At 40.5% G+C, this 12,793-nt stretch overlaps 1 protein-coding gene across 3 annotated transcripts in view; it reads right to left on the minus strand.

Annotated features, from left to right (window-relative positions):
• Positions 1-8,060, minus strand: part of LOC110079420 (uncharacterized) — a 29,711-nt gene extending 21,651 nt beyond the window's left edge. For all 3 annotated transcript variants that reach the window (XM_020794479.3, XM_020794482.3, XM_072998814.2), the window contains exon 1: positions 7,000-8,060. In XM_020794479.3, the coding sequence (XP_020650138.3) occupies positions 7,000-7,974 (975 nt within the window). In that variant the 5' untranslated portion in view covers positions 7,975-8,060. The remainder of the gene's footprint in view (positions 1-6,999) is intronic.
• Between the last annotated feature and the right edge of the window lie 4,733 nt (positions 8,061-12,793).

Consider the following 12,793-nt stretch of genomic DNA (forward strand, 5'->3'; position numbering starts at 1 on the left):
ACTGAGAAATTATTCCTCTTGAGAGGCTCTTCAGTAGTATACTCAAGATTAAGAAATAGAACCAGGAAAAAGTAAGTCCCTGTGGACAGGAAGTGGGGCACCAATTCTAGGTCTATTTAGCTGGAAGCCAGCCTGCTCACTGCTTTCAATGGAACAGGAGAAATGCAGAGGGAAATTGCACATTTTCCTACATACTTTGAAATATCACAACACGCCATATATTTTATAATATGCAAAATAAAACTAGATAATGAATTAATTGAACTTCTTTAGTGTGTTATGAGTCTTAATTAAAACATATTGTACAACACCTTATTTCAATAAGGATCTTGGATATATTTACACCTGAAACAAGTAGCTTGGAAATAAAGCAGTGGCATTGCAATCATGAATTTTGGGCTAGTAGAGGACAAGTTGACTGATGAATCTATTCTCTGAAAAATAATTTTAATAATTAAAAATATACTATTAGAACACTAAAGCATTATTTTTACCTAAAATGATATTCTTTAGCTGTATCTAATGGTTTGCCTTTCTTCTAATGCATAGATTATTAATTTAATACTAACACAGTATTTCTGACATGTTTAACGCCAAACATGAAAATGTGAACTATTTTGTAATAAGAGACATTTTTAAAAACTTGGATATAACAAAGCCTTGTTTGCCCTAGGGGAAAATAGACATTTCATAACGAAACTGGCCGTAGTGTATAGGAGTAGTTTTCAAAGCTGGGTACTTCTAATAATGTTTAATTAGAGTCAGGACTTTCAGGTTGTAACAAACAAACAAAATGACATGAAAGTTGCTGTTTCTTGCATTTTTGGATTATTTTGTTCATTTCTGAAAAAAAGTGTCTGAAATCTAGATCAATTGGTTTAATGAATGACAGGAACCTGAAGATTTGAGATTTCATTCAGATTTCCTTATTCAGATTATGTTTATTTGACCTATGCATGTACAGTTGTGTTCAAAATTATTCAACCCCCAATGCTGTAAAGGGGTTTAGGGACTATAGTGTACATTTCGAATTGTATTCAGAATGAAATCCTACAAGGACGTTTTAAAGAACCAAATGCAACTAAAATAACATCAATTGTTTATGTAATACAGTAGTAAATGTTTCTTTTGTGGTTTCTTCATTGCCACAATTATTCAACCCCTTAAAGACTACCACTCTGAAGAAGAGAGGTTCATTCAGGTGTTTTCGATCAGGTATTGAAAACACCTGTGGATGTCACCGAGCACCAATCAAGCATAATAAGCACCAATTAGGCAGCTTTAAAAGGACTGTGATACTCAGCTCCTTCTAGACATTTACTGGTGTGGTTACAAACATGGTGAAGTCAAGAGAATGGTCCAGGAAGACAAGAGAAGAGGTGATTTGTCTTCACAGGAAGGGCAATGGCTATAAGAAGATTGCAAAGAAGTTAAACATACCAAGAGACACCATAGGAAGCGTCATTCGCAAATTCAAGGCAAAGGGCACTGTTGAAATGCTACCTGGTCGTGGAAGAAAGAAGATGCTGACTTCGACTGCTGTGCGCTACCTAAAGCGTAGAGTGGTGAAAAGTCCCCGTGTGACTGCTGAGGAACTGAAAAAAGATTTGTCAGATGTGGGTATAGAAGTTTCAGCTCAGACAATAAGGCGCACACTGTGTAATGAAGGTCTCCATGCCAGAACCCCCAGGCGCACCCCCTTGCTGTCTCCCAAGAATAAGAAGAGTCGACTGCAGTATGCCAAAAGTCATGTGGGCAAACCACAAAAGTTGTGGGATAGTGTTCTGTGGACTGATGAAACAAAATTAGAACTGTTTGGGCCCATGGATCAACGCTATGTTTGGAGGAGGAAGAACAAGGCATATGACGAAAAGAACACCTTGCCTACTGTGAAGCATGGCGGAGGGTCAATAATGCTTTGGGGCTGTTTTGCTTCTGCAGGTACAGGGAAGCTTCAGCGTGTACAAGGTACCATGAATTCTCTTCAGTACCAGGAGATATTGGATGAAAATGTGACGCAGTCCGTCACACACCTGAGGCTTGGGAGACGTTGGACCTTTCAACAGGACAATGATCCCAAGCATACCTCCAAGTCCACTAGAGCATGGTTGCAGAGGAAAGGCTGGAACATTTTGGAGTGGCCATCGCAGTCACCAGACTTAAATCCGATTGAGAACCTCTGGTGGGACTTAAAGAAAGCAGTTGCAGTGCGCAAGCCTAAGAATTTGACTGAACTGGAGGCTTTTGCCCATGAAGAATGGGCGAAGATACCCGTAGATCGCTGCAAGACACTTGTGTCAAGCTATGCTTCACGTTTAAAAGCTGTTATAACTGTAAAAGGATGTTGTACTAAGTACTAAGATTGAATGTCACTTGGGGGTTGAATAAAAACTAATAATGATGTGAGCACAGAAAAGACATTTGTGGTTATTTCATTATAAACTTAAGGTTATATTTCTCTGACCTACAAGTGCCCCTTTCATGTAAATGTAAGCAAGATGACTGAATGATCAAAATCAATGTCAAAATGGCCAAAACATTCAATTTCAGTGGGGGTTGAATAATTTTGAACACAACTGTATAATTGCCTCACTCATTTCTGAGGCTCGTCAGCATCTTCTCTTACAAATCAAAGGATGATTAATGTGGTCTGAGCACAACTTGTTTTGGGTGTGAGTGGCAGGGGCACTGGCAACAAGTGTGCCAGGATCATTTGTGATGATGATGAATTGATTATGACAAAGATGTTGAAAAGTAGTGACTCTCTACAAAGATCTGGTAATAATGATCATGATTATGTTTTCTCTTTCTCATCTGAACTGTTTCTTCCTGCTGCTGCTGAGGATGGTGATTTAATGATAAATGTGAACTTGAAAGTCCTGTTAGCTGCTGCAAAGATCTGATGATGCTTGATATTTATTTATGTACTGTTGTTGCTGCCTGCTTTTGGAATCGATGGCTGTCTGTTGCCTTGAGCCTGCTTTTCTGAAATAATTCTGAGGATTCTGTAAGGCTTTATTTGATCTAGTGCCAGGAATACAAATGAGGGAAAGACCAAAAGGAAAGAACCCAAAAGTACCTATGGCGCTCACCCTGCTTTGGCTCATGTAGGAGGATATTTGCATGTACCAATGGGAGCGATTGGGAGGCGGAGCCAGAGAAATTAGAAGGGAGGGGTGAGGCAGAGGAGTTTTGTCAGTCAATTACAGTGGACCCTCGACTTACAGACGGCTCCACTTACAGACTTTTCAAGTTACAGACTTCTCTGGCTGCAAAATTTAGGTTCGATTCGCAGCTGGAGAATCGACCTACAGACCAGGAAAAAAAAACCCAAAATGGAACAAAAACGGCCAGTTACGGATTAATCGGTTTTTAATGCACTGTAGGTCAATGGAGTCTCGACCTACAGACTTTTCAACCTGAAGCCACAGTTCCAATACGGATTAATTCTGTCAAGTCGAGAGTCCACTGTAGTTTAAGTCAGAGATGAGAGTCTGAAGTGAAGAGTTAGTCTGTGGGAGTTAGAGAGTGTGGTAGAGTTAAGACTTAAGGGAGGCAGTTAAGAGTGTGGAACTTATAGAGACTTATAAAGAGTAAAGTGTGAAACAAGTTATTACAGAGCTACTGAATACTTTAGAGCCTTTGAAGAACCTTTTTATGTAAACTGTAACCAATAAACCTGTTTTGTTCAACTTTACACTCGGCATGGACCTCAATCTTTCTAATTGAACATTGTTGACAGAGGTGGTCAACTGGTGGCAATGTAAAGGAGGGAATGTGGGGCTGCCTTTGAGGCTGCTGCGGAAACTTCAGGTGGTGCAGAATGCGGCGGCCAGACTACTTAGTGGAGTGAAAAAATTCCAGCATATTTCACCCACTCTGGCCGCTTTGCATTGGCTGCCCATCCGCTTCCGCATTGACTTCAAAGTGTTGATGCTTATGTACAAAGCCCTAAACAGTTTAGGGCCTCAATACTTGGCGGAACGCCTATTCCCACCAAGATCTACCCGTGTCACTCATGCGAGCCAGGAGGTGAGGCTGAGGAGCGTAACGCCGAGGGAGGCCCGGAAGAAAAAGACAAGAAATTGGGCCTTCTCGGCGGTGGCTCCTCGCCTCTGGAACAACCTACCTCCTGAGATTCGCGTGTCTCCCTCGTTGGGTATCTTTAAAAATCAACTAAAAACATGGATGTTTTGACTGGAGGCCTTCCCTCCAGTCAATCCCTGATGTCCTCTTTCTCTATTCCCCATGGTTTGCTCTCAGTTTTTTGTAATGTCTATTTTATGTAACTTGTTTTATATATCCATTTCAATCGGGTTTCAGGCCGGGTTTTGGTACAGAGACTGCCTTGGTCGCCCTGTACGATGACCTTTGCCGGGAGAGAGACAGGGGGAGTGTGACCCTGTTGATACTCCTGGACCTCTCAGCGGCTTTCGACACCATCGACCATGGTGTCCTTCTGGATAGGCTGGCTGGGTTGGGAGTTGGGGGCACCGTTTTACGGTGGTTCCGCTCCTTCCTGGCTGACCGTGTCCACAGGGTGGTGCTGGGGGACAGTTGCTCTGCCCCATGGCAGTTATGTCATGGGGTTACTCAGGGCTCAATACTGTCCCCCATGCTGTTCAACATCTACATGAAACTGCTGGGAGAGGTCACCAGGAGGTTTGGGCTGAGAAGTCAGCAATATGCTGACGATACTCAGCTCTATCTCTCATTTTCCACCAATCCAGGTGAGGCAGTTTCTGTGCTGAACTCGTGTCTGGACCTGATAATGGACTGGATGAGGGTTAATAAATTGAAACTCAATCCAGACAAGATGGAAGTGCTGTTAGTGGGTGCTTCACCGGACAGGCTGGAGGGCCATTTCCCCGCCCTGAATGGGGTTACACTCCCACTAAGGAACAGGGTCCGCAGCTTGGGGGTGCTCCTGGACCCCAGTCTAACACTGGAAGCCCAGGTGGACTCGGTGGCCAGGAGCGCCTTCCTTCAGCTGCGGAAATTATACCAGCTACGGCCCTACCTGGACGAGCGGAGTCTCATGACAGTCACACATGCACTGGTAACATCCCGCAATGCGCTTTACGTGGGGCTGCCTTTGAAGACGGTCCAGCAACTGCAACTGGTCCAGAATCGAGCTGCGCGACTGGTGAGTGGTGCAGCCACCAGGGAACATATCAAGCCGATTCTGTATAAGTTACATTGGCTACCAGTTGCTGCCCGGGCCCAATTCAAAGTGCTTGTTTTGACATATAAAACCCTAAACGGCTTGGGCCCTGGATACCTGAAGGACCGCCTCCTTCCATATGAACCTACCCGGCAGTTAAGATCTAACCAGGGGGCCCTTTTGAAAGAGCCGTCCCTTAAGGAGATAAGAGGGAGGGCTTGTAGACAAAGGGCCTTTTCGGCAGCTGCCCCCAGACTATGGAATGCCCTCCCGACTGAGATTCGTCTGGCGCCGACGCTGATGATATTTCGGCGCCAGGTCAAAACCTTCCTGTTCCAGAAGGCTTTTAATTGAAATAATATTAGCTGTGGGTCTGATGGCAATTTTAATTGTATCTTAATTGTATTTTAATTATTTTATCTTTTACTGTATTGAATTTTAATTACTGTAAGCTGCCCAGAGACCTCTGGGTGGTGTGGGCAGCATATAAATTGAATAAATAAACAAAATAAAAATAAATAAAATATATTTATTGTTTTATTTTTATGTTGTTAGCCGCCTAGAGTGGTCTTAACCGACCAGATAGGCGGGATATTAAATAAATAAATAAGTAAGTAAGTAAGTAAGTAAGTAAGTAAGTAAGTAAGTAAGTAAGTAAGTAAGTAAGTAAGTAAGTAAGTAAATAAATAAATAAATAAATAAATAAATAAATAAATAAATGTGTTGTGGGCCTCAGGCTAGTGAAAGAATATGGGGACACGTAGGGGCACATCACAGTACCCATCCCATTTTTGTTTAATGGAAGGACTGGCACCAAAAGGACCCGGAAGCAAATAAGGCACTCCTCAAAGCACCTGAAAGAGGAACAGTAGAATATCATACTGAGTACCTGAGAATTCATAATTCCTCTGGAATAAATGATGAAATAACCTACAGTCCACAATCTCCTCACAGCAGAACATTTCTACAACATTTCTTATGACAGCTGAGGAAGGCCTTTGTAAGTGAGTTACTAGCTTCACAATGGTTTTTATTTTCAGAAAAACAGATACAATTTTAAATGATATTGGATTAAATTTCAGGAATGTATATTCCCACTTGCAATTTATATTATTCTAAGAAATGCCCAGGCAGATATTTGTCCCCCCTCCCCAATTTGGTGCTGCTGGGGTGGATTGGTCCACTCTTTTTCCTGCTGTCCACTTGGTGAGTGAACCGATTCACCCCAGCTTGCCCCCGGAGCACCCCAACCCATACTTTTTTGAGACTGTCAGAGGCTTCTACTTTTTTGGTGCAGGTTGGTGAATTCTAGTTTAGTCTGTTCCTAGTACATGTGGTCACTGAAAAGGGACTAAAATTGAGCCTAGCTACTTCCATTTTGGATTTCTGTATGATTAAGTGGTTAATACATGAGTGGTTAATAAACAAGCTGCTTCAGGATATTAGCAAACGGAACACTTAAGAAAGCAAAGAAAGACACATTGGGGTTTTTTCTCCTTTTTCCCCCTGGAGAGTTTGTCTGTTGCGTGCAAAAGTGAGGTGGAAAAGGCGAGCGTGGCTTGAAGGCAAAGTGCGAATGGAGAAGATGTGACATAAAAAGTGACCTTACACATCACTGTTGGAAAGCGAGTAGTGTTCTGAATTTTTATAAACCTCTTTTATGTTTCTTTCCATATTGTGGGCCACCATATCTAGCCATGTACTATTGATTAAGGACATTCATCTTCTTAACTACAAACCAGAGACTAACCAGGGAAGAAAGCTCTCTCTCTCTCTCTCTGTCTTCCCCAAATCCCCCATCCCAGGTCACATAGCATTCTGTTACTGTCACCTACCTCGTCATTTGTAATTGGGATTGCAACAAAATAATTAGGCATATATCTCTCATGTTTCTTGGATACTGGTTGTGTTTCACACCCATGCACTTTCTTCTCCACATTTGCTGTCTGTGCACCTTCATCTAAATTAAGTTGCTTCTGACCAGAGGCACTAACATTGTCATTTCCCTGCTCCTGGTGCAGCTCAGTGGTGAATTCTTCTGAGTCTTCTTTACTCACACCTTGTGGATGAATATATGGTATTTTTGTAGTTGTTATATCTTGGCTGTTATCATGCAGCTTATTTTCAGGTATTCCTACCTCTGATCTATTTTCTTTTTGATTTGTCTGTAGGAATTGTGCAAATTTCATCTGCTCAGTGCTTGGATTAAGCCTATTATGCTGCAGGAAGTTCACAGTTGAATCATTTGTATTTTGCTGAAGCAACATTGGTTCTATCACATCTAGCTTTTCCCAATCTTGAGGTTGCTGGTGCTGCTTCACTAGAGGAGCTACATCCCATTTCTTATATCGGGCCTGCTGATGATCTTGGATTATCTGAGCAGCATCTTCGGATGTGTTGGTGGGCTGCCAGTGGACATTCTTATGGGGATGTTCTCCTCCTTGACCCTTTTGCTGGATCTGCACAGTTACACTTGGGCCTGCTATCTCTTCCCCTGAAGTTGGCTGTTGTACCTTTATGGAGACACTGGCTTCATCAATATTGTTGTGATTTTGTTGCATTTCAACAATAACAGATGGCATATTTTGTCCTTGAGGTTGTACTTGTATGGTCACCTCTGGATCCTTTTCATGGCTATCCCACAACTGCTGAACTGTCAGTGTCACATACTGTGTCTCATTTCTTTCCCCTTTCTGCTCGACATGAACCACCAGAGATGGTGCCTTTTTGTCTTTGGTCAATTCCATATGAGTTTGCACTGCAAGATAGGAGGAAGGCCTTACTCTGGCCTGTTGTGTATTCCATTCCATTACTTGTCAACTTTTACCGGCACTGTCTCGTTTCCAAAGTTTTCTTTGTACAGCATGAGCTGCTGTGGATTCACTGCTTTCGGCCTACAACAACAACACTTTCTCTCCCAAAACAGGCTCCGCGTCCAACATTTTCCCTCTTTCTAAGCTTGAAATTACTTTTGTAAAAAACTAAAAGAGATTAAGAAGAAGAAAACTGTTAACACCAAATGCCAGAAACCTAGTAAGAGACAAACAACAGATCTGTCTGATTATATTGAACATATAGTAAAAAAAAAAGTTGAACTCAAGAAAAAAGTAGTATTAATCTAGGAAGACCATATTGGTCCACTATCTCTGATAGTCCACAAGTAGATCAGCATCTGTCTTATTTCACAGAGACCGTCTTATCTTTCAAAGCATTCTCCATTTGAAAGTTGTCCAGTCTAAGACTAGTTTAAATACAAACAGCAAACAGAAGAGAGGCTTTGAATTTGATCTCAGCAGTTAGTATCTGAAGAGGAGATTGTGTAGGCACACTGGTCCAAGTTTTGGTCACCCTACTCCAGTGAGATCCATTGTATTATTATTTCTAAATATGCATGTGTATAAATGTGTACAACGATTATGAAAATGTACTGTATCCTTTTGATGACTTATTTTGATTTTGGGGGACTGCAGAAATGGCCATCCTCTTCACAGGTTGTCCAAGCAGCACAAGCATTTTGGTGTTGCAAACAAGTAGAAAAAGGAGTAAGGAGGTTTTACAAAATCAAGCAGGAAAAAGAGCCATTTAAATGTAAAAGCCATTGTAAAATTACTGTCACTACCAGAAATATAGAGAAAGCATTAATTGTGATATCTTGCAATTCAAGGGTCAGCAAGAAACTAGCTTTATTTATTTATTTATTTATTTATTTATTTATTTATTTATTTATTTATTTATTTAAACTATTTTTACTCCACCTTTCTCCTTAAAAAGGACCCAAGGGTACGTATTTATTAAAAGATGAAAATAGTAAGTTATTCAAATGTTCAAGAAAAGTTAATAAAATTATATAAAATTATTAGATAAAAGCATTATGAAAAACAGATTTAGAAGCAACAACATATTGTATTTTCTCCTAGATAGTAATCACTAAGAAAAGCCTGTGTGAAGAGAAAGGTCTTTGTCTGCCTGCAGAAAAACAGCAAAGATGGGGCCAGCCTGGCCTCCTGTGGGAGGGGAGTTCAAGAGTTTGGAAGCAGACAGGGAAAGCCCTCTTCCATGTCCCCACCAAACACACCTATGAGGGTGGTGGGCAAAGTTTCCTTCCTGTGTGCATGTGACTTCACCTCCCTCCTTTCCTTTGAAAGGAAAAGTCACCGATGGTGCAAGAAAGATTGCTGTGGATAACGAGAAACGTAATTTAGCAAGGTACTTCTTTCCAAATATTTCCCTGATGTCAGCTACAAGTAAGAGTCATTCTGCTAGGCATGGTCACTTTGCGCTCCCCAAACTATAAAGCAAGAGCGGTGGTAAATATAAGGAAAACCATTAACGGAGATGCCATTAAACTTGCTAAGATTATCACAAAGAACGTAATATCAATCGCCTTTGCTTTATAAAAGCAGAACTTGAGAAAGATACACTTTTGGTAGTGGCTGTGCTGACAGAAAAGTTCTGGGAATTTGATTTCTTATTTATTTAAAATACTTTATTCTACCTTTCTCCTTAAAAGATCCCATTGTGATAATAAAAAAATGTAACTTTCCCAATCTCTGAAGTAAAAGACATCAGGCAAATTCTTGGAAGTTATACATAGCAATAAATGTATTTGAGGTGCAAAAATAGGTAGGTTTATAAATAAGATATTTATATATATATTGTATATATATATATACAATATATATATATTGTATATATTGTATACACACACATACATATACAGTATATATCGTAGTCGTTTAGTCATGTCCGACTCTTCGTGACCCCATTGTAAATAAGATAAAAAACAAGATAATCTTGTTCTAATATAAATTAAGTCTTTGATTCCATTAGAGGAAATGTGACAAAAGTGAAATATTAAATATTAAAGATGACAAAAGAAACTTTTAAAGGAAATATTTTTTTTTACATCTAAGTTTTATTAGTTTTTTGAAAGTCAGATATCAAGGGTCAAAACTATGTATTAAGAAATCACTCAACCTGTTTTGTATTATGTAATGCTGGTAAAGTAGGAAAAGAAACATGTTGTGCAGGGATACACTTTCAGTGCCATGACTCAGAGGTCTAGCTATCTGATTGCAGAGCCAGGAGTTGTGAGTTTGGTTCCTCGTTGTGCCCCCTTGACAGGGGCTGGATTCAAGGATTCACAGAGTCCCCTTCCAGCTCTGCAGTTCTAAGATTATTATATTATTTTTTTGCAGGCAGGATAAAGGAAGTTATCGTTTTACTTTGCAAGACCTGAGATGGGGTGCGTATTAATGACAGCAACTTTTGGAGGTCACCAATTCATAGAGTCATCATGACTCAGAAACACCTTAATGAGACATAGCAACCACAGTTCTGGCCTTACATTGTTTCTGGATTGTGGTTTGAAGCTTTGCCTAGCACAACCAAAGGCCAATGGCATTTCATCTGGACTCATTAAGCAGATGTAACTATTTATGCCATCACACCAGCTGTTTAGTGTAGCATCCTCATCCCTCATAATTCACTGTTATTGCCCGTTTCAAAAGCTCACACAAAAAAGGGAACAGCCTAGGCCTGCCCTCATTTATTCCTGAATTTGTCACTCTCCCAAACAGGGAGAATGATTAGTCTGAAGAGTACATTATCTGTGAGGGCTCTCCACATGAGTAGAAAAACTATGGAAGTACCCCTGCATAGCAGAGGCTCTTTCTCCATACAAGGAGAGTAAGAATGGCATCTTAGGAGAAAAGAGATAGCACTCTCCCCTGTTCAGATTAAACTAAGCGGGTCCCACCAATAGCCATAGTGAGGCAGCCCCCTCAGATAGCAGTAAATTGTTATTTAATTTGCTGTCATTCAATGTATCCTGCTGCAGCAAATTTTCCTTCATTGTTGAATCATTTGCATCTTGCTGAAGAGGCTTTAATTCTACCATATTGGTGATTTTGTTAGGTTTGATGAGAGCTACTTGTGGGATTTCTGTCTCATATGCCAAAATTGGGTCCAATGGGGGAGTGTCATTTACTGTTCCACCTGTGGCAGCAAAATTGCTTGCCCCTCTCCCAATGAACACTATTCTGAACACCTGAAAAGTGTCGGAGTTTTGTTTGCCGCCTCACATGCTATCTGTGTTTTTGTGACAGGGAGGGACTTTTCTGGGCTGAGGTGGTTGTCTAATTATCCAGCACTAACCAATCGTTCCTACCAGCCTTGGATTTCAAGGAAAGCCCCATCTCTTTCCCTTTCTTTCCTGGCTTGGAGACAGTTGTTTGTTTACTGTTGATCTGTTCAGCTAGTTGCTAAGTATGTGTGTAATAAAGTAGTATACATGCCTGGAATTTCAAGGAAGAAATGTTTTTTTATCCTTTCTCCTAAAACTTCTGAGAGTGGCTTATTGAGACTTTAAGTGCCAGTTAATGAGAAGGGGGTCGACTCTCAGGAACTTGTAGCTATTCTCCTCTGTAGATCTCTGTACTTCTACTTGATGCATAGCAACAAGAATTTTACCAGAAATTCAAAACTGAAACAAAAAGAGCTATTATCATTATGCATGTGTAATTCCTCATGTATTTTTCCAATGACTTTTTTTTAACCACATAAGATGTGAAGGATGGACAGAAGAGCCATGCACTCTTCACAGGTGTAGGTGCCCTTACCATTCTAATTCTTCTTCTTTTTTAAAGTGGCAAGGTTTTCAAAGAGGTAATTAACTATTGATAAAGCTTGGGAAAGTTGTTTTTGTTAGTATTACAACTGCCAGAATCTGTCACAACTGAGGGAACTGTCGCCCAAACAAGAACAGATTGGAAAAGTTTTTTTTATCACACAGGTGAACTTATCAGGGCGTATACATCCACTATAACCTTTGAGATGGGCAACATTTTATTCCAGATGTCAAGATACAGATACATGGAGGATATGATGTAAGAAATAGCCCTCCTGGCCTATGCCCCCTATTTCAATATTACTACCAAGTAGGTTATACTGTTCCCACAAACTACTATAGACATTTGATAGCTTATCTTGCTAATTACAAACCCTATGTGGCATCCCACTGAATTTAAAGGGTAATTTCGAAGATGAGACAGACATCTTGATTTGCCATATTGGGTTCCAGGAATTTCTACCTTGTCTAAATAATATTCAAGATATGCCCTCTACAGTGAGTCATACAATAATTGCACACCTTCGGCGAAGAAATCCCTTCCAGCAAATAAACCTAAAGCCATGTATATGGATGGAGGCTTCTTCCCCTCCCACCACCCCAGGAAGAATATTGAAGCAATTTTGAATATAATAGTAGTCTGGTGGGCACAGAAAATGCATAATAGACTTGTCAGAATACCATCATTTTGAGAGCTGCTTTTTCTCTTGCCGAGGGAGTTGAGGGTGTGGGTCAGAAAACCGACTGTTAATGGTGTTTTAAATTGCATGTTGCCTACGTGGAACTGAATGGTCTCATGTAAATCAGCACAACAGGTCACAAAACATATTCCATTTTATTTCCAATTAAAACTAAATACAAGGGTACGTCAGCAAATCTGAAGGCAGAATTTGCTGGAGTAGAGCTTTTAATTTTTTTCTAGTTTATTGCCCTTTGAGAACGGCAAGAAGTCATCTGATTTAATGCAAGATGGTAAGAGTAGAAACGTGGGATTTAAAGTA

Source organism: Pogona vitticeps, chromosome 4 (assembly GCF_051106095.1).
Source record: "Pogona vitticeps strain Pit_001003342236 chromosome 4, PviZW2.1, whole genome shotgun sequence".
Lineage (NCBI taxonomy): Eukaryota > Metazoa > Chordata > Lepidosauria > Squamata > Agamidae > Pogona > Pogona vitticeps.